The sequence below is a fragment of the Podarcis liolepis genome (assembly GCF_965112155.1).
Source record: "Podarcis liolepis genome assembly, chromosome: 7".
Lineage (NCBI taxonomy): Eukaryota > Metazoa > Chordata > Lepidosauria > Squamata > Lacertidae > Podarcis > Podarcis liolepis.
Window position 1 is genome coordinate 20,133,425 of NC_139561.1, and position 27,578 is coordinate 20,161,002.

The window sequence follows — 27,578 nt, forward strand, 5'->3', positions numbered from 1 at the left end:
GTGGAACCTGTAAGCTGTTTGTATCATCCAGTGGCCCAAGTGTGTGAAAAGTATCCACATCCGCAGTGGCCAGAAGTGCCTTTCTTTGACTTATACAGTGGTACCTTGGGTTACATATGCTTCAGGTTACATACGATTCAGGTTACAGACTCTGCTAACCCAGAAATAGTGCTTCGGGTTAAGAACTTTGCTTCAGGATGAGAACAGAAATTGTTCTCCGGCAGCGCAGCAGCAGCAGGAGGCCCCATTAGCTAAAGTGGTGCTTCAGGTTAAGAATGGACTTCCGGAACGAATTAAGTACTTAACCCGAGGTACCACTGTACTTGCATGCCACAGAGCTCAGCTGGGCAACCAATCAGCCTTGATTCAGTTTTAAGCTTCCTGGCAGGCAGAGGCTGCAGGCACCCATATGTTTTGTGAGGACTACTCTCTTTTGAAGGCTACTGGGGCACCCACAGCTAAAATTGGGAACAGCTGGGTGGGTGTGGTGTTTGTGGGTTTCATTTAAGGCAGGCGTGGCCCTCCAGCTGTTTCTGGCCTACATCTCCCATTAGCTAGCACCCAGCTAGCACAGCCATTGGTCAAGGACAACAGGAACTGATAAACAGGGCCTCCTTACTTTTCTTCATATAAGTCGGCACATTGGTCATGTTTGATAAGTAGAAATACAAGCAGGAGTCTTTTCTGGCTTTTGGACACGGTAATACTACAGGACGCAGGTGGCGCTGTGGGTTAAACCACAGAGCCTAGGACTTGCCGATCAGAAGGTCGGTGGTTCGAATCCCCGCGACGGGGTGAGCTCCCGTTGCTCGGTCCCTGCTCCTGCCAACCTAGCAGTTCGAAAGCACATCAAAGTGCAAGTAGATAAATAGGTACCGCTCCGGCGGGAAGGTAAATGGCGTTTCTGTGCGCTGCTCTGGTTCGCCAGAAGCGGCTTAGTCATGCTGGCCACATGACCCGGAAGCTGTACGCCGGCTCCCTCGGCCAATAAAGCGAGATTACGGCCGCAACCCCAGAGTTGGTCACGACTGGACCTAATGGTCAGGGGTCCCTTTACCTTTAATACTACAGGTTGGAGAGTGGAAGCCTGAAAAAAGAGAGCACGTCAGGCAGGCGCCCAGGCACATGTACTGAGCATTAAAAGCATTTTGAGACATGCCAGCCTCCTTTGCCTGTCAGAATTCAGGCTCAGCAGGATCTGGTATCTTAGCTGTATATCCCGGCTTGTGGTCTAGGAAAACGGGGAAGAAATCATTGTTCTGCTCTCTTGCCAGTATAGTCATGGGCCTGACATGGATGCTGGTGGTGGTGGCAGCGGCAGCAACAGCAGGTTTACAAACAAAAGCTTCTATTTACTGACAAAACCTGCAGCAATCCTTTTGAGAGGCAGAAGGTTCACCTAAGCAGTTCTCGCTGGGCTCTGTTTCTCCCTGACTCTTAGCAGCGTGATACAGCGTTGATGGGTTTCTGTGGCACCACTGCCTTGTTTAAGCTCAAGGCTTGTTGCTTGCAGGGGTTGCAGTGTTCTTGAAGGGAGTTGCCCACAGTGACCCATTTCCTGCGAGCCCTTTGTGGCACCGGGTGGACTTGCCTGGTGTGGGGCCCCCATTCCTCCCTTCCCACCCCCACTAGGTGGCTCAAAATCTTGCTTTGACAGGGAGGTAAAGGAGCTGTCTGGCAAGGCAGGCAGATGCTCTGGACCAGGGGTCAGTAACCTTTTTCAGCCGTGGGCTGGTCCAACGTCCCTCAGACCATGTGGTGGGCTGGACTATATTTTTTTTTGGGGGGGGGGGAATGAACGAATTCCTATGCCCCACAAATAACCCAGAGATGCATTTTAAATAAAACCACACATTCTACTCATGTAAAAACACCAGGCGGGCCCCACAAATAACCCAGAGATGCATTTTTTTTTAAAAAACACACATTTCACTCATGTAAAAACACGCTGATTCCCGGACCGTCCTGTCCGTGGGCCAGATTTAGAAGGCAACTGGGCCACATCTGGCCCGCTGGCCTTAGGTTGCCTACCTCTGCTCTGGACAGTAGGGGAGCTTTCTAGCAAAAAGTCCCAGGGAGCACAAGAGGCGAAGGTGCTGCTTCGGCAAGGGCCAGGCCTAAAGTGAGCAGCTTTATAGCTGGCTCTGCTGCCCCACATCTTCCTGAACGCACCAGTAGAGCTGAGGGGTAGTCAACCTCACATGCCGTATGGCTCCGGCCTTGGGCTTCCACTTGGACATGCTGTTTCCTCTGCCCTGGGGGTCCTAGGCATGATTTCGGCTGCTTGGGAGCAGTGGGTGAGATCTGCTTGGGAACTGCAAATTTGAACAAGGGATCTCCTGGTGTCGTGGGTTCCAGAGAGTTAATGGTATCAGCTGACTTCTTTTGAATTCAGCGCACACTAGGGTGCTCGTCTTGGTGGCCACCCCTGCCTCCTGTGGGAGCGTGTTCCATAGTTTACGCACTGCGTGGTGAAGTCCTGTCTTTTATCCATCCCGAGTCTTCCAACAAATTTAGGCCCAGTGCGTTGTTTTGCAGGGCCTGCCACATTTTTAAATGAGCACTACAGGCACCAGATGGTGGGCATGATGGGCTTTAATCCTGCCTTGTTTTTCTTCCCAAATTCCTGGTGTCAGTTATGGAAAATCTTCAAGATAGAGCCCTTGCAAATCCTGTGGGAACCTAATACGAAAACTGTAATTGCCATGTGAACATGCTTCTCCCACCCTGCCACACCCCCCCAATATTATGGGTTGTAGCCAATAAAGTCATACTCACACCCACTCAGATTAATGGAGTTGTTAGCCATGTCTGGTAATTCCAGTGGCCCTGCACTGAGTAGGACTAATATCTGATTCAACCCAATGGCACACAGGCTTCCAGACACCTCCCCCCCCCCGCCTCCCCAATATATGGAACAACCAGCACCTGTGGAGGGCTTGGTGTGAATTTCAAACACACAGAGAATTCCTTTCCTCAGTTCCTCAAGCAAATACTAACCTCTGGAACGGTAATTTTTTCCATCCATCTGGCTAAATATGAACCAGGGAGGGCTGTGCAGGAACTGGTTTCTTTTTAAAAGTCTGTTGGTTTTGGCATATTTTTGTTTCCAGTGGAATAAGTGGGTGAGTGGTATGCACACCCACCCACCCTAAATATCTGCTTTGGCTGTGGATCTTGGGGGGGGGGGAAGGTTCCCTAAAATGAAGAAGTGGAGAGCATCTTTTTCTTCTGACTCCAGCTGCCTTTTCTCTTGGGTTATGTAGCTGATCTGATTTACATTTTCTCTTTCTTTCTCTGTACTTTTAGCTACATGAAAGCAATTACGATGCTGGCAAAGCCCTCCAGCGCCTGGTGAAGAAGCCTGTGCCCAAACTCATTGAGAAGTGCTGGACGGAAGACGAAGTGGTGAGGGGACCTGCTGCCGCTCCTGTTCTGCTTAACCTCTTCCAATCTTTTTCTTACGTTCTCATCGGTTTGGGGGGTTGTAGGAAGAGGCAGAGGTTTCCCACACCCCACAGATCAGCAGCCGCTGCATCAGCCAGTGTCCAATTAGCCAAAGCGGGGCGGGGAATATATTCTTTCTTCCTTAATGCCACAGCCGTAGAATAAGCGGAGTTGGGTTCTTTCCTTCCCTGTGTCGGCTTTTCAGCGGCAAAGCCCTCGGGCGCGAGAGAGTTCTGTGGATTTGCCTTGGGCCGCCCCCTGGCCTGTCTCGCCTGGGTTGTCCCAACCCGGCTGCCAGGAAAATGAGCTTCTTAGCTCCTTCAGTGTCAGATGGGCTTCTTGTTGTTTTTTCCCCCCTCGGGTGGCTTCGGCAGAGATTCTGAGGGCTTTGTCAATCAAGATAAAGCAGGCAGGCAGCTTCCTGGTGCTATTCCTCTGTTGTTTGAACTTGGCACCAGCCATGTGCTAGGCCCGTACGTTGCATGGTGGCACTGTAGCCCCTGTCCAGAGTATTTGCAGCTTAAAGGGCAGCCGCAGGGAATGTGGCTTTAAAGGGGCACAAGTTAGGCAGGGGGTGGTGGTAGTAAAGGCAGCAGCCTGAATGTGCTCCCCATTATAGTCCAAAGAGCAGGGTGAAGAGCTGCTGCTGCTTTGAGGTTCCAGGCAGCACATCTAGGGCCTGGAAGCTTTATAGGGCAGCCCCAGAACAAAGGGAGAAACTTGTGCCAGCTAAAGTCTTGGCATTCTGAGGTTGGGAGCTAGGCCAGTAAAAATGGCTACTGTGAGCCCGTTTCCTTCCTCCTTTTCCTTCTCTTCTGGGGTTGCAAAAAGCTCAGGAATAAAAGGGCGCAAGCTCCGAGTGTCAGAATCTCCTATGAAGACAGCTTAACTGTGGCAATGGGCTGCAGCAGTGTAACTAAGGGGCTGTGTCAGCAAATGAGTCTTATCTAAGTCCCGAATGGGTGGCACTTTTTCTTAGCGCGCTTCGGGCAGGGCAGGAATTCTGCATCACCCGGCTGCTTCCAAACCTCCTGCTTATGGAGAATTCTCAATAAGTTAGGCCCATGCATTCTTGCCAAGGAGGTGGGCTGGATTAACATAGACAAACAGTGGGTTGTTTTATGGTGTAAGGGCCACCGAGTATCCAGGAGTATCTGAAAGCAGGGAGCATTCAAGAAAAGATCTGGAAGAGAGGGCGGTGCAGTAACAGTGTTGCTTAAGCAAATTGTAGTGCAGGCCAACTGACTTCCTGGGTTATTGACGCATCTCCTGCTCTTTTTGCTGTCATTACAGAGCTAAGGAAAGGGTAGAGTGGCACTTCCTATTCTCAGTTGGAAGCTGACCTTTGTATAGTGTATCTGAAGAAGTGTGCATGCACACGAAAGCTCATACCAAGAACTAACTTAGTTGGTCTTTAAGGTGCTACTGGAAGGAACTTTTTTATTTTTTTTGTATAGTGTGACCAGGATGTAGATGAGAGAGGGTTGCTCTACCTAACTCTCACATGCCTAGGGGTTAAGCCCTACCTGTTAATTTTTTTCTAAAGCATTTTTGCCACATTCTTCAGCCCCCCCCCAAAGTTTTCCAGGGTAGCTTATAGGCAAGTGACATTCAAGAGGTTGCCCAGAGGGGAATGAGACCCTCATGATGAAAAAAGATGCTTTCCCCACAGAAATCCACGCCGTGCTTAGACTCTGCCATCCTATTTCTGAAGACTCTTTCCCTCCTTCCCTCCCTCCCTCCCTCCTTCCTTCCTCTTCCCTTGCCCCCTGCAAGTTGCTTTTATATGCTGAAAGCGCCGCTGATATTTCAGCTCCCGGCTTTGATCAACAGCCAGCCTTAAAAGACAGAGAATGGAGCCTTACAAATCAGAAAGGAAGGCAAAGCGCTCTTAATGAAGAATGAAGCCTCACTCCCTAAAAAGTGAGCGCTGTGGGCGCGCAGAATGGCGATCATTAGCTCGGCATTGCTGCTGTCAGTCTCCGCTTATCATCTCATCTTTCCCCCTCCCCAGCTTCCCAGCTCCATTTGGCAGGCCTCCACCGTCGGCAAAAGCCAGACCTCAAGCTGTTCTCTTATTTGTAAGGAGTTTTTAAAGCTCCGCCCTCGGAACTTCATGATCTTATTTATTTATTTAGACCCCTGATTGTTCGCTCCAGACCAGACGAACTCTGTAAAGAGAAAGAGGGATGTCACAAAGTTCGCTCACGCCCCCCCCATCCCCAGTGCTGTGTAGGCTGTGGATTTCTTAAGAGACTCAGAGAATAATCCAGGTCCAAACAGCATCTCTATTTGACTCATCCTAGGTTTGAAATAACCTCATGCAGCTTTTAGGATGCTATGGACATACTAGGCCTGGGTGGTCTCTCTGATCAGCTTGACAGCAAGATTGGGACCACCACATAGTGGCTTACAAAAATAATGACAACTGTCACAATGGCAGTTTGTTTAAAACCAGCAGCAGATAAAAACCAAATCCAAAATGGATTTGTGAAAAATTGCTAACCCAGCAAGTGTGTGTGTGTGTGTGAGAGAGAGAGAGAGAGAGGGGGGGGGGGAGGGAGAAATTTCCAAAGGGAAATCTGAAAAGGCCTCATCTCAATTTCCATACTCTCTCTGGGAGGGCAACTGAGGACCAACCATCTGATTCTACTACAAGTGCATTAGCAAGACTCATATACGATCCAAGTTACCCGGTTTCAATTCATCTTGCACTGTTTTGCTTTTGCTGCTTTTGGGAAATGCATAAGAACATAAGGAGAACCCTGCTGGATCAGGCCAGTGGCTCATCCACTCCTGCCTCCTGTTCTCAGATGCCTTGGGGTGGGGGTGGGGAGCCCACATAGAACCATTACCTCCCTTGAACCCCTCCCCTAGCCGCCAGCTGAGCCTGCCTCTGCCTTCCAAGATGACACCAGACACTGCCCGCATATTTCCCACACTGTCTTCCCAGCCACGAGACTAGCAAAAGCATTTTATCTGTTGAAAAATTAACACTGAATGCCAAAATGGAATTCTTATTTTGGCGTTAAATGGCATCTAAGTAAAATAATGATGTTGCTGTTGATGATGATCCAGCTAATACAGGGAAAGGGATCCTGTAACCTCCCAGATGTTCCCATTATCTTTGACTATTGGCCCTGCTGGCTGGGGTTGATGGGAGCCAGGGCTCCCAATGTTGTTCCAAAGGTCACAGGTTCCACGTCCCTGCGATGGCAGCTTCTGAACTTGCAGAGCATCATTGAAGGGACTTTCCTTCTTGCCTCGCCATGGAGGGCCCAGGCTCCTTTTATCTGAAGCATGTGCACCTCTGCACACACGTTGAATCCGTAGAAAGGATAACAAAAGCAGGAGAAATATAGATAATAATAATAATAATAATAATAAATTTTATTTATATCCCGCCCTCCCCAGCCGAAGCCGGGCTCAGGGCGGCTAACAACAATAAAACAGTATAAAAGTATAACATAAACAACACTCTAAAATCATTCATTGTAAAATTAATTAATTCAGGCCACTGGCAACCATTGGGCCAGAGCTCCGCGAAGATTGCCGAGGGAGGGAGTCAGGCTGTGCCCTGGCCAAAGGCCTGGCGGAACAACTCTGTCTTGCAGGCCCTGCGGAAAGATGTCAAGTCCCGCAGGGCCCTGGTCTCTTGTGACAGAGTGTTCCACCAGATCGGAGCCACAGCCGAAAAAGCCCTGGCTCTAGTTGAGGCCAGCCTAACTTCTCTGTGGCCTGGGACCTTCAAGATGTTTTTATTTGAAGACCGTAAGTTTCTCTGTGGGGCATACCAGGAGAGGCGGTCCCGTAGGTACGAGGGTCCTAGGCCGTATAGGGCTTTAAAGGTTAAAACCAGCACCTTAAATCTGATCCTGTACTCCACCGGGAGCCAGTGCAGCTGGTGTAGCACCGGATGAATGTGATCTCGCAGCGAAGACCCCATAAGGAGTCTCGCCGCGGCATTCTGCACCCGCTGGAGTTTCTGGGTCAGTCTCAAGGGCAGCCCCACGTAGAGCGAGTTACAATAATCCAATCTGGAGGTGACCGTCGCGTGGATCACAGTGGCCAGGTCAGGGCGAGAGAGGTAAGGAGCCAACTGCTTAGCTTGGCGGAGATGGAAAAATGCCGCCTTTGTTATAGCTGCAATCTGCGCCTCCATGGAAAGGGAGGCGTCGAAGATTACACCCAAACTCTTAACAAACGGTGCTGGCACTAATTGCGCCCCCGCAAGAGATGGGAGTTGCCCCCCCAATCCCATATCGCCCCGCCCTAGCCACAGGACCTCTGTCTTCGAAGGATTTAGCTTCAACCGGCTCCCACGTAACCATCCAGCCACAGCTTCCAAACATCTGGTCAGTGTGTCTGGGGCCGAGTCAGGATGGCCATCCATCAACAGATAGAGTTGGGTGTCATCGGCATACTGATGGCAACCCAGCCCAAAACTCCGGACAAGCTGGGCGAGGGGGCGCATAAAGATGTTGAAAAGCATCGGGGAGAGTATCGCACCCTGAGGTACTCCACACACCAAGGAGTGGCGCGATGACAATTCCCCCCCAAGCGCCACCCTCTGTCCCCGACCAGAGAGAAACGAGCGCAGCCATTGAAGGACTGTGCCCTGGATCCCCACGTCGGCAAGGCGGTGGTCCAGAAGTTCGTGATCGACCATGTCGAAAGCTGCTGATAGATCTAGAAGAATCAGCAGCCCCGACCCGCCTCGATCCAGCTGTCTACGAAGATCATCTGTTAGGGCGACCAGAGCCGTCTCGGTCCCATGACCAGTGCGGAAGCCGGACTGGAATGGATCCAAAGCCGATGTTTCATCCAGAAACCCACCAAGCTGTTCGGCAACCGCTCTCTCAATCACCTTACCCAGGAACGGAAGATTCGAAACCGGGCGGTAATTGGATAGATCTAAAGGATCTAATGATGTTTTCTTTAAGAGCGGGCGCACCACTGCCTCCTTCAGTTCCCCTGGGAATGTCCCCGTGCCAAGGGACAAATTGATGATATCCCCCAGGAGGGCCCGCACCTCGTCTGGACACGCTCTAATCAGCCAAGACGGGCACGGGTCGAGAGGACAGGTGGTGGGCTTTCCAGCTCGGAGGAGTCTGTCCACATCGGCTGGGGATATCCGGTCGAAGTGGTCCAATACTGGACCCGAGGACAGTCGAGGGGCCTCCAGTTCCTTTATTGTATCCAAATTGGCAGGGAGGTCATGGCGGAGCAACAAGACCTTCTCCGCAAAGAAGCTCGCAAATGCCTCACAGCTCGTCTTTGTTAGGCTTTTTAATTAAACACTGTGAATATATTTAAATAATAGAGGCTCCAGGCTGAGCTGCATCTAATCGAAACCGATTAAGTCACCCGTCCACACTCGGATAGTTATTAATTCTGTTTGTTTATGCATGCTAGCTGAAGGCAGAGTTCCCGGCTGCCGTGGAGCCCTGTAATGCGCGGGGATGTTTGTGCAGCATGACGCTGGGGCCTTAATTAGCATCCTGATGTTGATTATGAAGAACAGCAGGCTTGCTAATTGAATTCACTTTACGACCCAGGACCCGGGTCGCCTTTGCAAAAATCGAGGGGAACTGGCTTGCGCTGGAGTTTGGGTTTGTGTGGGTGATACCGACAACCAGCTGAGAAGAGGGGAGAAAGCATTATCCCTCACTCCCAAATCACCCTGAAATACACTTTTAAAGGGTTTGGTCTTTATCATTACATCATGAATAGGAATCAGTATATTAATGCTTGTATTCTTCAGCCACGTCAGTATATAGATAGAAATAAAAGCCATCAAGTACATGTGTCCATGCTGTTAGCTTCAGATTCTGGAATAATTGATAGAAGGGGCAGCTCATAAATGTACACATTTACTAATACTCAGTACTCTAAAAAGTGGAAGGCAGGGGGATATTCTCTTACTGTAGGGGTAGTCAGCCAGACACCCTGCAGATTATTTTTTAACCAAAGGCAAAGCAAATTTGGAATAAGAGTTCTGGATGCATAGGAAGCTGCCATATAGAGTCAGAATCCTGGTCAATCAAGCTTAGTATTGCCTTCACTGACTGGCAGCAGCTGTCCATGGTTTCAGACAAGCTCTTTCAAGTGCAGACATATTCTACATATCCTAGCATTCAAATTCTCTGCTACCTGGTGTCCATTGTAGCTGAATTTTAAAGTGTCCCAATGTTAGATAGCTTATAGGGGAAAATAGGATACTGAGTGATGCGCAATCCTAGATTTGTCTCTCTGGAAATCTCACACTGTAACCGCAACTGTAACTTTCATCTTGAAGTATACCACCTTTTAAATATTTTAGGTAGCTTTGTTTGGGGGTGGGGGGATGTTGCATGCTTGGAAGTAAACAACCCCGATTAAAATAACCTCTTAACTTTATATCCAAGGGTGGTTAATCCTTGATGGCGATAAACCTTAATTGGCCATGTTCGTGGATTTACAAGTTCATAAATTTTAAAGCACCATTCAACACCTGGCTTCACGTTTAAAGCTCCATTTGTTACAAATACGAATTAAAATCCCCCTTCTTGCCCGCCCCTCCCCAAAATAGCAAGGTACGGCAAGCTAAATTTCCCCCAATGCACTTGTAGATGTTTGTAATGCAATGAACTGAGATTGCCCGGACAAGACATTAGTTGCGTGGCTTTCATCATCTCAAAATGCTTCCTGGTATATCTGTTCTCGAGGAGAGGAACAAAACATCTTTTCATCCTTGGTTCATTTGAAACCAGACATCGTAGAGTGCCTAAAAGGGCAGAGCTGCTTACTGGGGCAAAAAGACCATGAATTTAAGGTACAATTAACAGAACATAAGACGGGCCTGGCTGCTGGATCAGGTCAATGACCCTTATAGGCCAGCAGCCCGTTCTCACAGCGGCTCAACCAGACGCCTGTGGGAAGTCCAGTAGCCAGGCTTGAGCCCAGTAGCACTTCCTACCTGTGACTGCCAGCAACTGGTTCCCAGAGGCATAATGCATAATGGAAAAACATCCCCTTTTAGCCGCATGACAATGGGCTGGGGGCTTGGGGTGGGAGGATGAACCAGTTCAACAGAGCATGGTGGTGCCAGAGTGTGCAATTATAAAGTGGGCATAGTAAGAAGAATTCAACATTAGGTGAACACATGATTTGTATGCACAAAATTCTGAGCCTACAGTGAAAGGATCTCTGGTATAGCAGGATTATTATTACAGTAACGGGTTTTGTCCAACTTAAGTTTATTAAGAGCCGATGCACAAATAAATCGGGAGTTTTATAATTTGTGAGGCCACTACCAAGAAGGCACTTTTCCTTGCACATGGCAGCCTAATTGATCTTAACTGCAGGCATGCAAAAAGGACCTTAGTGCCTAGGTAGGGCTATGTGAATGAAGTTGCTCCTTCAGATCACCTGTTCCCAACCAGCTTAGAGTGGTAACCAAAGTAGCAGGTGCAAAAAAATGGGTGCTTATGTGTTCAGGCTTCCTATACCTCTAAAGGTTGTCGCAAAGATGAAATAGGAGAAGGGAGAAGAGGGAATGTTCCTTTGATCAACTTGGAGGAAAGGCAGGAGATAAATTTAATTAATAACACCCCCAAGCTTCAGATTGTTAATTCTAAAACCCACCTGTTGGGGATATCGGAGTTGTCCCAACTTTGATAGTGGGGTGCTTGGATGTGCAAGGTGGAATCAGTTTTGGACTGCCCAAGCAAGTTTTCTCACCGCTGCAGCTTCATTCACAATTAGATCTGTTGGAGAAGGGCTGTAGCTTAGTGGAATAGCATCTGCTTTGCATGCAGAAGGTCCCAGGTTCCATCACCAGCCTTTCCTGTTGAGCCTGAGAACATTCCCTCTTTATTTTATTTTATCTGTTTTTCAAACAAAATTTATATCCTGCTTGAATAGAACAAAGAAGAAGAAAACCTCTAAGTGGTTTGCAAAGATATGAAACATAACATTAACATTACTGATAAACAGTTAAAAATAGGTATTAAAAATACTAACACGATGAGTGCAACAAACAGGAGCTAAAAATAAATAATACACACTTCTGATGTATCTGGAGAGGCTTGCCTGAACGAAAGCGTTTTAAGTCTGTGTCAGAATGACTACAGTGAAGGGTTCATTGCCACATGTAAATAGGCAGGAAGTTCCAAAGTGTAGGATCTGCCAGCTAATTGATTGATTCCTTACAAAAGGCTGAAAACCTAGGAGAGCTGCTGCCAGTGAGTGTGTAGACAATGCTGAGCTAGATGGACCCATGGGTCTGACACAGTATAAGGCAGCTTCCGATGTTCCTGTTGAATCCACCCAGGGCCTTGACTTTCAAACAGGGCGACTCTGGTGCCTTCTGCTCATTCGTGTTGGTTCCTGAACTGCTGCCAATAATTGTTAGCTTTCTCCTAGCTTCTTTTATATCTTTGCTTGCTTTAACCTGCCATATGCTTGATCCGATGTTTCTCTGCCTCGTGGAATATTTTTAGATATTACGCCCTTGCCATATTGACAATCTTCACCCCTTCCCACCCGCATCTCACAAATATTTACACTGGTGAGTTGCCCTTGTTAAAAGGTCTTGCTTTTATATATATATTGGAGACCAGAAGCTAAATATCCAACAAATTTGTAATGGCAACAGTATTTTTTTTAATTTGGCACAGACATCCTTAATCAAGGAGGATTTTCAGAAAATATTCTAGTCTCATATGTCCTTTGCTTCATGCAGGAAAAAAAGGTGGGGGGCATTTTTCATTCTTGCTGGGGGCGGTGAGGGAGGGTAGGAAGGAAGAAATCTACTGCTCAAAAGATTAATAAATGCTATAGACTTTGGCTGTTGAAACTGCATATTTCATCTCATTTTCAAGGGTGCCTTTTCTTCCTTTAAGAAAAAATGGTGATTGCTTACGCTCTCAGCTGTTCGCAGTCATTTTCCAGTGTTCATTTAAAAAAGGAGAACAAGACACAAGGTGGCTCAAAGGGCCGCGTTTGTTCTCTCCCAAAGCAATTTATTTCATAAACAAAAGAGGGCCAATACCATTATCCTTTGTAGTTCCTTAGCAACAGAACTCGAGTCATTTTAGCTGGTGCGCTCTCTCGCTCTGTGTGTGTGTTTGTAAAATGCACATCTTGTTCCTTCTGTGTATAGAAACATTTAACGGCACAGCTTTGTAACTTAAACAAAGACCCATTGCTTGGAAGATGCTGTAAAACCTGAAATCTCCCTGTGTCTGTCTCCCTCTCATCCACTGGCAGGATTCGGTCTCTACCCTTTCTTTTGCCTTCCTCTTCACAAATGATATGCGGCCAAGAGATCCAAAGAAAGGGACTCAAGAAAATATGTGGCTGGGGTTTGTGATATACTGCCATCCGCCTAGAAAAATGCCACAGGATAGGCATGTGAGTCGCCTTGAGTAGCAATAGTGGGGGGGGGGGGCGCATCCCTTACCTTACCTCTGTGTTTCAGCTTGGTGTAGCAAACAGTGGGGCAGAACTGGGCTCACCACTCAAGTGACATAAGCATGTTGGGGTGGGAAGGATTCCTCTGCAGAGGCTCAAGGATAGTTTGCATTCAGCTGAAAGCACATTGGGTCTCATTGCATATTCATCACTACCTCTCTGCACATAGGTGAGGGTGTAGGCTTAAGGCTTGCTCCCAAACACTCCCACCCTGTTGGATTAGACCAGGCATAGGCAAACTCGGCCCTCCAGATGATTTGGGACTACAACTCCCATCATCCCTAGCTAACAGGACCAGTGGTCCAGGATGATGGGAGTTGTAGTCCCAAATCATCTGGAGAGCCAAGTTTGCCTATGCCTGGATTAGACAAATTCAGGACGGCTATCCATGGCTACTGGCTGTGATGCCTCCAAGAATGCTTCTGAATACCAGTTCTTGGAAACTGCAAGAGGGGAGAGTGCTCTTGTGCTTGGATCCTGTTTGAGGGTTCCCCTCTGGTATCTGGTTAGCCACTGCGAGGACGGGATACTGGACTTGATGGGTCATTAGCCTGATCCAGCAGGCACTTCTTGTGTTCTTAAACCTGGTGCCTCACTCTTCTCCAAGTGGAGAAAAGACGAGGATTTTCTGGCGTGGCGCTATGCTGGGATTTCCTTTCTTTTGTTTCTTTTCACAAGAGAATACTGGAAACTTGGGACACTTGTTAGTTTTTGTTTGATGTACCAATATTCCAGCTAAGCCTAAATAGAAGCAAAAAGCAGGCACTCCCTTGAAAGCAGCAGATCCCACTACCCTGCATTGGATTCCCGGGGTGCACTCTATGGCCCAGTTTGCGTGTAACACTAAACTATAGTTTAGCGCTGCATAGAAGAACCTACCCCAGCATAAGCAAAGCCCTAGACGTGGGTATTCCCCACCACTGGCCCCACACATGTAAGGAGGGCTTGGTCGCACTTTTATGGAACCTTGCCTTAACGTCACAGTTCAGACCAGGGATCTCAGTCTCTGGTTTAACGTTAGCCTATTAAGAATCCAGGTTGGTTTTAAACCAAGGTTTCAAACAGAATATCAAACCGAGGTTCCTTAAAGGCGGCAGTAGGCTCTAGCTGAAGCCGTGGACATAGGGAAGGTGTAGACGAGTCCAGTGCTGTGCTTGGGCTTGTTCAGACTCCTCTGTGGTTTACCGTGATGTGCAAACACAGCCTGTGTGCCTCCAGTCAAATGGCAGCATATGCACACTGTGTGTATAAGAGACCCAGTGTGAGCAGTCCTGCTCACCTGTTCTTGTTGCTTGTTCTCTCTCTTTCTCTTTCTCTCTCTCTCTCTCTCTCTCTCTCTCTCTCTCTCTAACACACACACACACACACACACACACACACACAGAGAGAGAGAGAGAGAGAGAGAGACTGCTATACAATGTGGGGTTCCCCATGTGTCAGAGGTCACGCCTTAGGTAAGGATAATGTTCAGCGAGGGTTTAAGAGAAAATCCGCGAAGGGGTTTTTAAACTAAAGAAATTGTTCATGTGAACGTGGCCTTTGAATCCACACAGCGGGAGTGCCATTAAATCAGTTTGATCTATACGAGGATGAGATTTCCCTGTTTATAAACGAGGTCCACTGGAGCACTGCTGGTGAGGGGTATAGAGACTGACAGCTCGGATTATATAAGGAGAAGTCCTTGAGGGTGAATCTCTAGTTTTGAGGGAGCTAATGTCAGCCAGCTTCACAATGCTCAAAGCCAATGACCGGCGACTGGCTGCCAGTGGTTGTGCCAAAAGTGGAAAGCCGAATTAGAATAATCTGTCATGAGGCGCTGTATTGAGAAGACGGGGAGACGGGGATAGAAATGGATTGGTTGATGTCTGAGTTTTCTTTCCTGCATTTTTCCCTTCCTCGTTTTGCTTTTCTTTTCTCCTCTTTTTAATTGAGAGAAGGTTTGCAAATAATGGCGTGTGGGCTCTTCTCTAAAGCTAGCCACCTAGTGGCAGGAGCTGGGCTCCGCAGGAGAGCTGATCATCCCACCATCACCGTTCTTAGGAAATTCTTCCTAAGTATTGTTAGTATTTCTAATGCTTTCGTTCCCTTTCTAGAAATAACTCCGTAGGGCTTCCTACAAAGCAAAATACAAAATGCAGCAACCAGATAATCTAAAACAGAACTCACAAGCGTTCACAAGCAGCAAAAGTTGCATCTTGATTTAAAAAAGAAAAATAAATCCAGGAAAGCCTGCTGTATCAAAACTACCCCAAAATGAAGTTTGACTGCAGCAGGCGCACCTCCCTGAAGATTCCCTTTCTAATTTTGCTACCCAAAGAAAATCCAAAACACACCACAACTTTATCTGCGTTTGAATCTAGAACAACCTGGTGCCTCCCTGATGGTTTGACCCACCAGCACTGGGGCTGATGGGAGTGGGAGTCCAACACATCTGGAGGGCACCAGAAGACTGGTCTGGAATATATCCCAAGAATAACCTTTAGAACCTTTGCCATGCATCTCCCTCCCCCTTTCCGGATCCTAAAATGGTAGCACTGAGCCTCACAGCACATGTGATAGCCAGAAAATGGCCATACGGGCCTGCTTTGGGGCAGCTCAACTGCGGCTCCTTTCATGGCTGTCAAATCTTCTGGGGCAATCTGGCTTGTGGGGAAATGATTCTGCCGAAGAACTGTAACTCCCCCAAATGTGGGTGTGGAAGGAGAGTCTAGTTGGTGCTGTGTTAGTCTATTAAGAGTAGATGGATGGTTCAGATGTTACCTGAGTGCAGCACGCCAGCTGTGCTTTGTAGAGGAGGATGAGTGGATGGATACACACTCACTCGCATTCCCAGAGCTGGAATTGGCATAGAGAAAGAGAGAGAGAGGGGGGGGAGTCCAGTGCTTAATTCTGCAAAAACAGAGGATGCTTTATCTCTGTAGAAGTAGCCTCTTGCGGGGCAGGGGATAATACACAGTATTGCTTTTGGTCCCTGTTAGAAATGTTGTGGGGAGCAAAGGATTATCTATTCTATGCAAGCCCACAACACAAATTCTTTGAGAAGTGGGTGGGTGTGCTTTTTGTAATAGGCTATTCTGAGTGCGTGATAAACAGGGAGTTAGACATTGTAGAGGAAGAAAGAACTGGCTCCTTAACTGGCTTTGAAAGGATGAGAGTCCATTATAATTATCTCTCTCTTGAAATAGAAGGCTTTTCTCTGGCTAAGAACTTGCGATTTTTAATGTCTGAGAGGCTTGGTTTTTAACTAGTCCTAAAATCCTTGGATCATTATGTAAAGCGAAAGTGGCTTTCCTTGCTGAGGAATTTCAGGACCTCCTCTACAGCTTCACAGCGTGCCCTTCTCCAGAGGTGAAGGCTTCTGTTTCCGAAACAAGCGTGGTATCCTCGCATCTATTTTTGAAATCTCCAATTGCCTCTTCCACCCAATCCCCTAGTATTTTTTAAAAAGGACAACACTTGGGCTTGTAGCCTCTGCCTCATTTCCAGGTCCTGTTCTTGTTATAGACATCGGTCTTTGATCTTTCCCCCCATCAGCAGCAAACAGATTTCTTCCAAAAGCAAGTTCTCTGTGATTGAGTTTTTATTTTTTATTTTTTTAAAAAAAAACACACTTTAATGAATCAAATCTCCTTACTTCTGCCTCTCCCTGCTTTTCCTCCATGCAAGCAATGGAACCACATTCAATTAGTCTGAAAAACGAGCGGGCTTTCCATTACGGACCATAACGGAGCGGGTGAAGGAGAGCCCGCGATCCGTCACTGCCCTGCCTTTCAGTTCACGTTATTTAAATGACTTGCCATTCCATGGGTGGCTCTGAAGCTGCATTGGGGGAGCTATTATTTAATTTAAGTTTGTGAAGGTGTCACTTTTCTGGTTAATAGGCTTCTCTTCCTGTAGTAGGCACATCTGATCTAAATATTAATCATTTTCCTTATCCATCCAAAGGCTCTTAATTAGTTAGAAGGGTAACAGAGTGCTAGTAAAGCTAATGATTATCCTGTCGGATAGAAGGTTTCAAAGAAGCTGGAGAAGCACTCCAAGAATTAGGTTGCAATCCTGTGCATGCTTCTAGCCTGGGAGTGAACAAAGTGCAGCTTTCTTACAAGTACTAGCGATGACTGCTTTGTTCAACCTTCACTGTTGGAGGCAGTCCGCCTCTGAATACCAGTTACTGGTAATCGCAGGTGGGGGGGGGGGGAGAGTTGCTGTTGGGTTCAGGTCCTTCTATCAGACTTCTCATTAGGGCATCTGGTTGGCCACTGTGAGAACTGGATCCTGGGCTAGGTGGGCCACTGGCCTGATTCATCACGGCTCTTCTTATTTTCTTATGCTGGTAAGTATGGATAGGATTGTTCCATTAAGCGTTGACGCTTGCTGGAGACGTTAGCAAAATCTCTAAAGGTGAAGATTACAGCCATATTAAGGCTGTAATCATGTTCACACTTAATTTGGGAGTAAGACCCATTGACCTCGATGGGGCTTGCTTCTGAGCAGACTTGACTAGGAATGTGCTGTAATTTTTATTTATAATACAGTGGTACCTCGGGTTACATACGCTTCAGGTTACAGACTCCGCTAACCCAGAAATAGTGCTTCAGGTTAAGAACTTTGCTTCAGGATGAGAACAGAAATCGTGCTCCAGTGGCGCGGCGGCAGCAGGAGGCCCCATTAGCTAAAGTGGTGCTTCAGGTTAAGAACAGTTTAGGTTAAGAACGGACCTCCGGAACAAATTAAGTACTTAATCCGAGGTACCACTGTATGTGGCTCACCTTCCTTTTGCCCCAAAAAAGGGTGCCGTGAAAGTGGAGTTTTATTTGTTTCACCCTGTCTTTTAGGATAACTATTGAAGAGGGAGCTTACACAATTAAAATTTGCCACTTTTCCTGTAGTGCCTTTTTAAAAAAATGTGCCCAAGGTGAGATACATATAGTAAAACAAGTTAAAATATAATGCGTACAATTTAATAAAATAATTCAGAAGTCAGAGACAGCAGCAAGAGCACTGTCAGATGTATATATGCATGTTTGTTTGTTCATTAAAGGCATTTATATCCAGCTTCTTCAGGCATTTACACAATCCAGACAACAAAGTCCTGCTCCTCAAGCTTGCAATCTAAAAAGGGAGAGCACAAAAGGAAAAAGGAATGGGGAGGGAAGAGGGAAACAAGCACTAGTTAACCAAAGAAAAAGTTGGAATGGACAGTAGCAGCCCTAATACCCTTAGTTCTTGAATGAGTCCAGTGTTTTGTGTTTCTGCCAGATTACATGCTGAACACTTAGCTTGACTTCAAGGCTTCTTGGACTGTTTATTATTTCCTGATTTGAGGTATTCATGCCCCACCCTTTAGCCGCAAAGGCTTTGGGGGCAGCTTACAAAAATCAGTCCTAAGACAATTCCTGCTAAAAAGACACAACGTACGAGTGGAAAGGAACAGGAAGTGGAACAGCAGGCTGAAGCACAAATTCTGATAATGCTGTTATACAGGCTCTGACTTTCTTTCCCTTGACAAAGATCAGCTCCTCCCTGGAAGCAGTCTCCCCCCCCCCCCGCACCATCAGATCAGATCAAATCTGTGAGGGCAACGCGTCCCAGTGTCCATCCCACGAGGACGAGGCAGCTCCTGCCACCCAGGCCATCCCTCAGCCTTGGATGGTTTCTGAATCTCTGTTTTGATTCACCACCCAGTTCTTCCTTGTCTCCCTCCCTTTCCCCTGTCATATATTCAAAATTTCCTGTTAAGATTTATATAGCTTTTAGGCTGTGCTGTGTGAGATTGGTCACGCGGGAGCTCATGCATTTAGAAGAGCCAGTAAACACCACACCATATTTACCCTCCACTGGCTTGGAATAATTTCAAGCACTCAAATCAAACATTCCAGCTACGAATTGGAATTGGGGTGGTGGAGCTGGTTCAGGGGGAAAGTGGGGGGGGGGGGGAGAGAAGAATGGAGGTAGTCTTTTTTTTTTTTTTGACATCTTCATTTTCAAAACCTATTTTAGAAATGCATTTTTCACTGGTGCAGAACTGAGTGGCACAGGCTTTGTTTGGGCAGGTAATTTCCAGGGTGCCGAAAACTCGTGAGCCAGCCTTGTTCTCAGGCTCCCGTCCTGCTGAGCTGGTGTTGCCCTTGCAGGTTCTCTCCTGCCTGCTATGTCCCTCCTTCCATTCCTAAACCTCCTTCGTTGGTAACGTTCTAAAAAGAAATTGGCACACTTTCCCTTAAACTAGATGTTTTTATACGGAGGCCCCTGTGCAAAAAGAAAGGGAACTTATGAATCATCTGCTTGCGGGGAGGAGGGGGAAAGAGCTCCTTTTTATCCATTGCTGCCAAGCTCGCCGTGTGAGCCCAGCCTCTTCTCCCGGTAATTGGATAGCCACGTTGTAGAAACGGATCAGTCGCTTCTACGGAGATCTTAAACGCTTCTGACAAAAGCCTAATGGAGGTTTGAACAAACTGGGCCCTGCCGCGGCCTTTCAGCGCTTGTTGCGCAACGCTTGACGCTGCAGCCAAAGGCATGAGCGGCGAGGGACCATGCGGGGAGGAAGGGGGGGGGGAGTCGCTGGGTTGGTAGCTGCTGCCTGATGGGTGTCCACAGCGATGGCTGCTTCAGCGTCTTCAGCACAGAAATCTTCTTAACTTTCTGGGTTCCGGCCAAGCTCTTTCCTGCTCTCTCCAATCAGGGCTAGGCCTGGCTTGCCTTCTCCAAGCGATCGCTTACAGTGTCTTGCATATTTGGGCCAGAATCCAAGGAGCTACTTCAGGCACACCCAAGGTCTCGTCTGCCCCCAGTGTTGAATTTTTAAAAAATGTTTTTACTGCTTTTCTTTGCACAGCAGACTCCCCACCCTCCTGAATCCCCGTGCTTATTTCTGAACTCCCTTCGTTTTCAGAGGGGCTCTGCTATGTAGGGAACAGAATTCCTAGGCCAGCCCCTGTAAGGCCTTCTCTCCCCTCCACTGTCATCTGGGGGGCAGCCATTCCACCAGGCTGCCTCAGTGGGAGAGATAGTAAACAGAAGGCTTGTTTCATCCACTTTGCTGAAGGCCCAGCTCCAGGCACCTCCTTTGCCCTCCTGCCCCAATTGTGCCAGCTGGACATTATAGGAGCAACTGCTTAGAAACTGGTGTCGGTGTTTTTGTTTTCCTCTTCCCTCCCTGTCCTCTTTCCCTTGTGTGTCAGGTTTTGTTTTGTTTTTAATTTTTATTGTCTTGTTTTGATGAACGGTAGAAGAGTTTTGCTATATTTGTATTGTTCAGTTTATTAATTACACTTGTATCCTACCTTTCATCCAGTGAGCGCAAGGTGGCATACATGGTCCCGTCCCCGTCCCCCGTTTTAATTTTATTTTTGGGTTTTCAATTTTGCAAACAAACAATAGCAACAACAAAGGAAACAAAACATAGACATCATATCCCCTTTGACTTCCCTCCCCCCCCCTTTTGTGGATCCTTATGTTTTATTTTTTGTTCTGCATCTCACCACTAACTCCTATTATTGTCCAATTATTATCACTAGCTCCAATTTTTGTCTGATTATTAAGAACTTGTCCTTAATCCATAATTCAAAAATTTACCACAAGGTATCATGATGCTTCCCTTTTTATCTCCACAGCAACCCTGTGAGGTAGGTTAGGCCAAGGGCCTGTGCCTGGGCTTAAGGTCACTCAGTAAGCTTCATGGCCAAGCATGGATTTGAACCCTGGCCTTCTGGGGCCTGGTCCCACATTCTAGCCATTACACCACCCTGACTCTCATTTAGTTACGGTTTTTTTGCCTTCACTTGCCTATTGACGGCTTGCATCTTGACGCCTGGATTAGGTTCAGAGACATGACACTTTCACTTTCCTCTTCTGTTTGAGGAGATTTATTTCTTCCCTCTTCGGAACAGCTGCAGCTTCCAAATGCACGCTTCCAGTTCATTAAAGTAGCTTTATGAAAAGAGCCTATATGCTCCTCTCTTCTTCCTTCTTGCTTTTGTTGTCATTAAAGAGAGAGTGAGAGAGCAAGCTATAACAAAACACAAAATATTTTTGCTCAGATGGCTGAGAAAAAAGGTATCTGCATTCACCTCAGAACCAAAACAGTTCCTTGCGGAAGGCCCAGATCTTCTGATGTCTACAGAAATATTGTCAGCTGCTATTGAGACTGGTTTAGTGTCGGTAATGAAAGCAGTCTTGCTTTTCCTCTGCCAGATAGAATAAAAATCTTGCCACGTTGTTTGAAATCCTTTCCCAATTTTCCAATGGCCGTTGGATTCAGGACCAGCAGATAGGCCTTGTAGATGGATTATTGGCAGCAGCTGGCCATTGCAGGCCCTTTCCCCAAATAGCAATAAAAAAGCACCTCAAGAATCATTAGGAGCAGCAGCCACCAGGATGATCCCAAAGGATGATGTTCAGGTTTGTGTTGCAGAGTTAGGTAAATTGTTGTGTTTGGATTTGTGTGGGAAGAAGGGAAGTTGTGAGGAGATTGCCGAGTCTAGGAGCTCCAAGTTTGGGTCCAAAGAGAGGATTTAATTTCAATATTCAATGCTAGGTCATTGGCAAATGATTTAAAAATACCCCGCGGGCCCTGCGAACATTGGTGTTGAGACTCTAATCCAGGGGTGGCCAATGTAGCATCCTCCAGATGTTTTGGGCTCCAACTTTGGTCATGCCTGATCATTGGCCATGCTGGCTGGGGCTGATGGGAGTTGGAGTCCACAAGACCTGGGAGAGCTCCACATTGGCCACCCCTGTTCCCTAATCTCTGTGTTTGGAGTTCTCCAAAGAGTGGGTGCTGTGTTGGCTCTGCCATTGGGGTTGGGTGGGGGAAGCTAGAAGAAGGAAACGGAGCAAGCCAGTGCTTTTCGGAGGGAGGTTGGAGATACTGGTGTTCTGAGCTAACTGTGCTACACATGTTTCTCATTACTCCCTTGCTCCTATATTTAGAATTTTCCTTTTGACTTGTTCCTTCCTCTGCAGAGTTAAGCGGGCTGTTTGGAAGTTTCCAGTTCTAAGGATCAAAAACATTTCTGCATATGCGAGCGCTAATCTGGTTTATGGGAACATAAAACCACGAAGCAAGAAGTAGCTAATACATCATGGGTTTTTTAGGATTTCTCTTCTGTCAGCTCACGGTGGGAGACTTTGGCATACATTATCCTAGACTGTTAAGTGTATTGGAGAGACAAGTCTTTGCCAGAGCCAGGCTTCCTAGATCTGAAAGCTTGTGACTCCAGAACAGTAGTGTGTGAAACACACACACACACACACACACACACACGTGTTTTTGGCTATAACCTGTGTTTGGTTGCCTGTTAAACTTGACGTGGCTGTGTGTATATCATGTTCTTTTTTGTTTGGCTTTTTAAATTATCACTTAGAAGTGCCTCCCGGAAAGATTAAATCTTAAGCAGTGCTGTAAATCTGGCCGTGGTTGGGTGTGGATTTGTTTCCTGTATAAAGCAACTTTAATCAGAACTCAGATTAGTTGTGTTAGGGCGCTTCTCGGAGGTATATAAAAGCCATGATGTGGACAAAGTAAATGCAGGATCTTTCCCCCTCCCTCTCTCATGGTAGAGCCTGTGCGTATCCAATAAAGTTGAATATTAGGAGATTTGGGGTAGACAGAAGAACACCTTCCTTCACACAGCGCCTAGTTGAACTCTGAAATTCGCTCCCATGAGAAGAAAAGATAGCTACCAACTTGGATGGCTTTCAGAGAGGTTTAGACAAATTAATGGAGGATACAGAGGATACTAGCTAGGATGACTGTAGTCTACCTCCAACATCAGAAGCAGCATGCTTGGCCACTAGGAGAACAGGATGCTGGACTGAGCCAGCAGTGTTCTTACATTAATGGGAAAATCCTTGGTTTGTTTTTTCTGGGTCAAGGATGTGTTTCACTTTTGGCTCTTGGTTCTTAATGGGGAGCCCTAATCTGCCCTTTGGTATTTTCCCCAGATCCCCCTTGAATGGCAGTGCAAAACTTGTTCAGTGTGGTAGACCCAGCCTTGAAGGTAACTGGTGTTCCAACTCCATGCCCTCTTTAAAGTAAATGGATTGACAAGTTCACCTCAAACAAACCTCAGCCATAACCTTTCTTTGAGTTGAGGCTCTAATAGGCTGTGGAGTAACCCAGGCTTGTCAGTGGCCACTCTCTGGGTCACTTGTGGTGAGTAAGCACTTGTGTCCAGGCAACCAAGCTGGAGAGCCTTCCAAAAGTTGGACTTTCTCCCAACAGTGAGGGTGGGAAGACATTCTAGTAGCATCCTCCTTGTATAATAATATTATTTCTAGCAGTTTAATGTTCAGAGACCTCCATGTTCATTATCTTGTCATAATCCTTAGAGTATCCGTGTAAAGTGGTTGAGTATATTGTTCTCCTTATTGCGCATGCAGAGCTGAGCCACCCACAGCCTAGTTTTTCTGCCTTTTTACATAAATTGCAAATCCCTCTGCCTTCAATGGGGTTTATTCTTGGGTGAGCATGCTTAGGATCGCAGCCCTAGTGAATTAGCTGAAGCAAAGTTCAAATTGGGGAGGTGGGAGCTTTCTTTCAGCCTCTTAGATGCCATTAGGCTACAACAGCTCCTTCCCTGGCTTTTATTCACAAGGCTATACCTATTGCACCATGAGGAGTTCATTGTCATTGTTTATAAAGATCTCTCCTTTGTGCATTTCACAAATCACTTTTCTAAACTGTCATGGTTGCTGTCATATCATTTGTTTGTGTTCTCTCTCTGCGCGCGCGCGCGCGCGCACACACACACACACGTATATCCTGCTTGCTTGTGTAACCCCCCTCCTTCCAAAAAAAACCACACACCTCCAAGTGGCTTATAGGAAGAATAAAACAATGACATTATCAGTAAAAATACAATTAAAAACAAATACTTAAAACCTTACAAAATTTAAAATCAACAATAGGCAAAATTAAATTAAATTAAATTAAAACATATGTCAATATTCTGCATGCCTAGGTAGGGTGGCCTACATAAAAAAAATGTTTTTAGCAGGTACTGCAAAGAGTATAGTGAAGGCATCTGCCTGATGTCATTTGGCAGGGAGTTTCAAAGTGTGGGTGCTGCCGCACTGAAATACCGATTTGTTACAAATGTGGAATAAATATTATTTGGCACCTGTAACAGTGTCAGTTCTGCAAATCAAAGCAGTTGAGCGGGCATACAGATGGCGTTAGACGATCTCACATATACACACGTGCATGTATGTTTATTTATTTACTTAATGCATTTATATACTTCTTTCTCCAATGAGTTCGAGGCGGCCTACGTGGCTGTCCCCACCCCTCCTCATTTACAACCCTGTGAGGTAGGTTAAGCTGAGAGGCAGTGTCTGGCCCAAGGTCACACAAAGTGAGCTCCATGGCCAAGTCGGGATTTGAACCCTGGTCTCCCAGGCCCTAGTTCAACACACCAACCCAGTGTTGGATCCAACTTGGAGCCCCAGCTGCTGTCGGACTACAATTCCCATCATCCCTGACCACTGTTCCTGCTAGCCAGGGATGATGGGAGTTGTAGTCCAACAACAGTGCACGTTGGAGAAACACTGCTCTAACCACTATAACACTAGCGCCGTGTGTGTGTGTGTGTGTGTGTGTGCATTTTCATGTGCGCACGCTGATTTTTTGTTCTGCCTTTAGAAGCCAGAGGCGCCCGGTCTCTTGTTCCACCTGCTGCCCCCTTTCAATACCCAAACCCTCTTTGATCCGTGCACCAGCTTCTGCATGTGCCGCTGAAGGGCTGCTCCCCTCCTCTCTCTCAGATTATAGTGTTCCCGGTTGCGTGCTTCTGACTTCATCTCACGCGCCGGATTGCCTCGCTTGTTGCCATACAGCCCGTGTGATCGCAGCCTCCCCGCAGCTCTCGAACAATTAGTAATTGAGCAGGAAGTGTCTGCGTCTCCCCCTCTGTGTGCATTTGCGTTCGTGTTCGTTACAATAAGTCCTTTTGATTTTGATTCTTTACAGTCGCGCAGTGTTTAGCGAGGAGCGAAAAGGAGGCTGTGTGTGTGTGTGTGTGTGTGTGTGTGTGTGTGTGTGTGTGTGTTTGCTGCTTCTCCCGAAACAAATTTTTTGACAGAGAGACGTCTGTTGTTTTCAGCCCCCTTGGCTGTTTGTCAGCAGGCCTCAGACTTGCCTCTTGTGCTGGTTGCCTGGCAACCTGGGGCTGGAGCGATGGAGCCGCGGTTGGCGGATGATTTATCGAGGAGGCCGCGAGCACGCTGAGCCCAGGAGGCAAGGAACGGACCTTTAGCAGGAGCTGACATGAAATGTTGAGAGCAGGGGAGCTTAGCGAGGGCAGCCTTCGACGCATTGTCTCGGGGAGGTGTAATGGAAATACACAGAGTCAATAATCAAGGGGCAGCTATTAAGAGTGGGGGTGGAATAAATACTCTTCATTTGCGGGTAATTGATTTACTGCTGGCAGCCTGTTGGGGTAATGTCCTCCTCAGTACAGGATTCCACGGGGTTGGAAACGATCTAATTCTTCCTTTTCTCCAGGTGGCACAGGGAAATCTTTATCTATCCATCGGTATGTAAAGACAGGTCTCTCTGGATGTACCAAGGGTAAAATCTTTAAAGTTGGACTATGAGGTCAGGGCGGTCCAGTCAGTTCTGAGCTCAGAGGGGGCAGTGTAGCAATAAAACTGCCAGCACATTTGCAAAGCTAAACAGGATCCGGTATGGTTTCAAATTGGATGGAGCACTATGTGTTGAGATAACCCCCAACTCTACAATTCTACAATTCTATGATAATGGTACATCCCCCCCCCCCTCATCACCCTGAGTGAGAGAAACCCCTTTTAGATGTTTTGTCACCTTTAATAGCATGCTTTCTTCCATGCCAATTTTTCTTTTCTTTCCGGTTTGATCTTTCTCTTAACTTCTGTGTTGGAGGAAAGAATAGGGGACTGAGGTTTGTTTGCTTTTAGCAACTTGCCTTAGAATAGAGGGATGTTCTGTGGCAGGAATCACATGTCTCCGTAAGCCACAGTTGATGGCCTGCCACAAGCGAGCTGCTTGCTCCCACTTCGCCCCTCCTATAGCAGGGGCAACAAGCCCATCGTAATGTCCAGACCACAGACTTAAGTTTTGTTCTGCTCAAGCACACCGTGGTTGGGAAGGCAAGAACAAAGCTTGGTTCCAGAGTGCAATTTGTTCGAAGCAAAGTGGGAGGCATTCTTTCCCCAACCTGGTGCCCTCCAAGTGTTTTATTCTACTGGCTGTAATATTCTGAAACATCTGGAGGGTGGTTGGTTGGGGAAGGCTGCCGTAATCCATATTATTTCATTTTGTTTATGAATCCATTCCCACGAGGCATCCCGAAACAAACCACAACACAATAAAGATATATTGGACATTTGCATATAAAGGATTTTACCACCGAAGGTATTAGGCACGGCTAACTTAGGCCTGCTTTGAGTAGGACATAGACTGCATCCACATCATACATTCAAAGCACATGGCTTCCCCTCAAAGTATCCTGGGACCTGTAGCGTATCCCTCACAGAGCTACAATTCCCAGCATTCTTTTGGGGGGTGGGGTGGGGGAGGAAATATGCTTTAAATGTTTAATGTGTCTTTGGGTTTAGTTGGAAGCAACGCATAAAAACAGCTAAGCAGCATGTATTTATATAAAAACCAATGTAAAACAACAGCCACAACAATCCATACATAAAATCAATTCAGACAGAATACAGATACCAACCATGACTTATCATGACATGAAGAAGACCAGTTCTCAAACCGCCTTTTATATTTTGATAAATGAAATCCAGCTTGAGCAACCTTATTTTTTTTAAAGAAAATCTACCCCCACCCTCTGCTTTTACATCAACTCCCAGCAGTTAAAGTCTGAATTAAAGATGGACTAAACCAGAGGAATAGGATGGGGGTAGACTGCAGTCTAGAGCTAATTGCCCCTGAGCTTTGTTGACTTTAAGTCTGATAACGCTTGAGGAAAGCATTTTAGCGGGGAGGGAGAATTAGTCAAATTCCTTGCTGAGGAAGTGGAGGATATATAAAGATGTGTATACATATACACCTGTGTACCTGTTTCTTACATTCAAATCTCACTCTTTCCCCAGGATCTCAAGAATGGCTACTCAGGAATCTTTTCTCCCCACCTTCATTTTATCTGCACAACCATGTGTAGTAGGTTAGGCAGAGAGAGAGAGAGAGATGAATAGGGATTTGAACCTAGTTAGGTCTTTCCGGTTCTTATCCTACTCTCTAAAAGCTAAACCACATACTGGCTGCCTGTTCTGTCTTGAAGGTTCAAGGCAGGTTATGAAAGCAGTTTTGTACTGCCCCAGCAGAAAATAATAACAGTGGATTTTAATCCCATGGGCATTTCCTGTCCTTCTGTGAACTTACTCTATGATCTCCTAAGGCCAACTCCCAACAGTCCTGAAAGGAGCTTGTCTTCGAACAAGTCAGCCTTAGGAGGGAGGTCTATAATACAGGGGTGGCAGGTTGGAATTGACAACTAGTTCAGTGCAAGTTGGATGAAGAACATGCACAAATACCTGCAACTGTGTACATGAAAGCACACATTTAACACACACAACCTCCAGAGAACCCAGGGAATTCTATTCATTGCCTCTTTCTGAGTACGTATTGATGTCAAATTTCAAGCGAGTCTGAAACATTTTGTTCCCTGCTTATCTCC

At 46.8% G+C, this 27,578-nt stretch overlaps 1 protein-coding gene across 32 annotated transcripts in view; it reads left to right on the forward strand.

Annotated features, from left to right (window-relative positions):
- The window catches only part of RERE (arginine-glutamic acid dipeptide repeats), a 348,430-nt gene that overhangs the window by 235,279 nt on the left and 85,573 nt on the right, over positions 1-27,578 (forward strand). For all 32 annotated transcript variants that reach the window (XM_083512803.1, XM_083512817.1, XM_083512818.1 and 29 more), the window contains one exon: positions 3,310-3,408. In XM_083512803.1, coding sequence (XP_083368929.1) covers positions 3,310-3,408 — 99 coding nt within the window. The remainder of the gene's footprint in view (positions 1-3,309; positions 3,409-27,578) is intronic.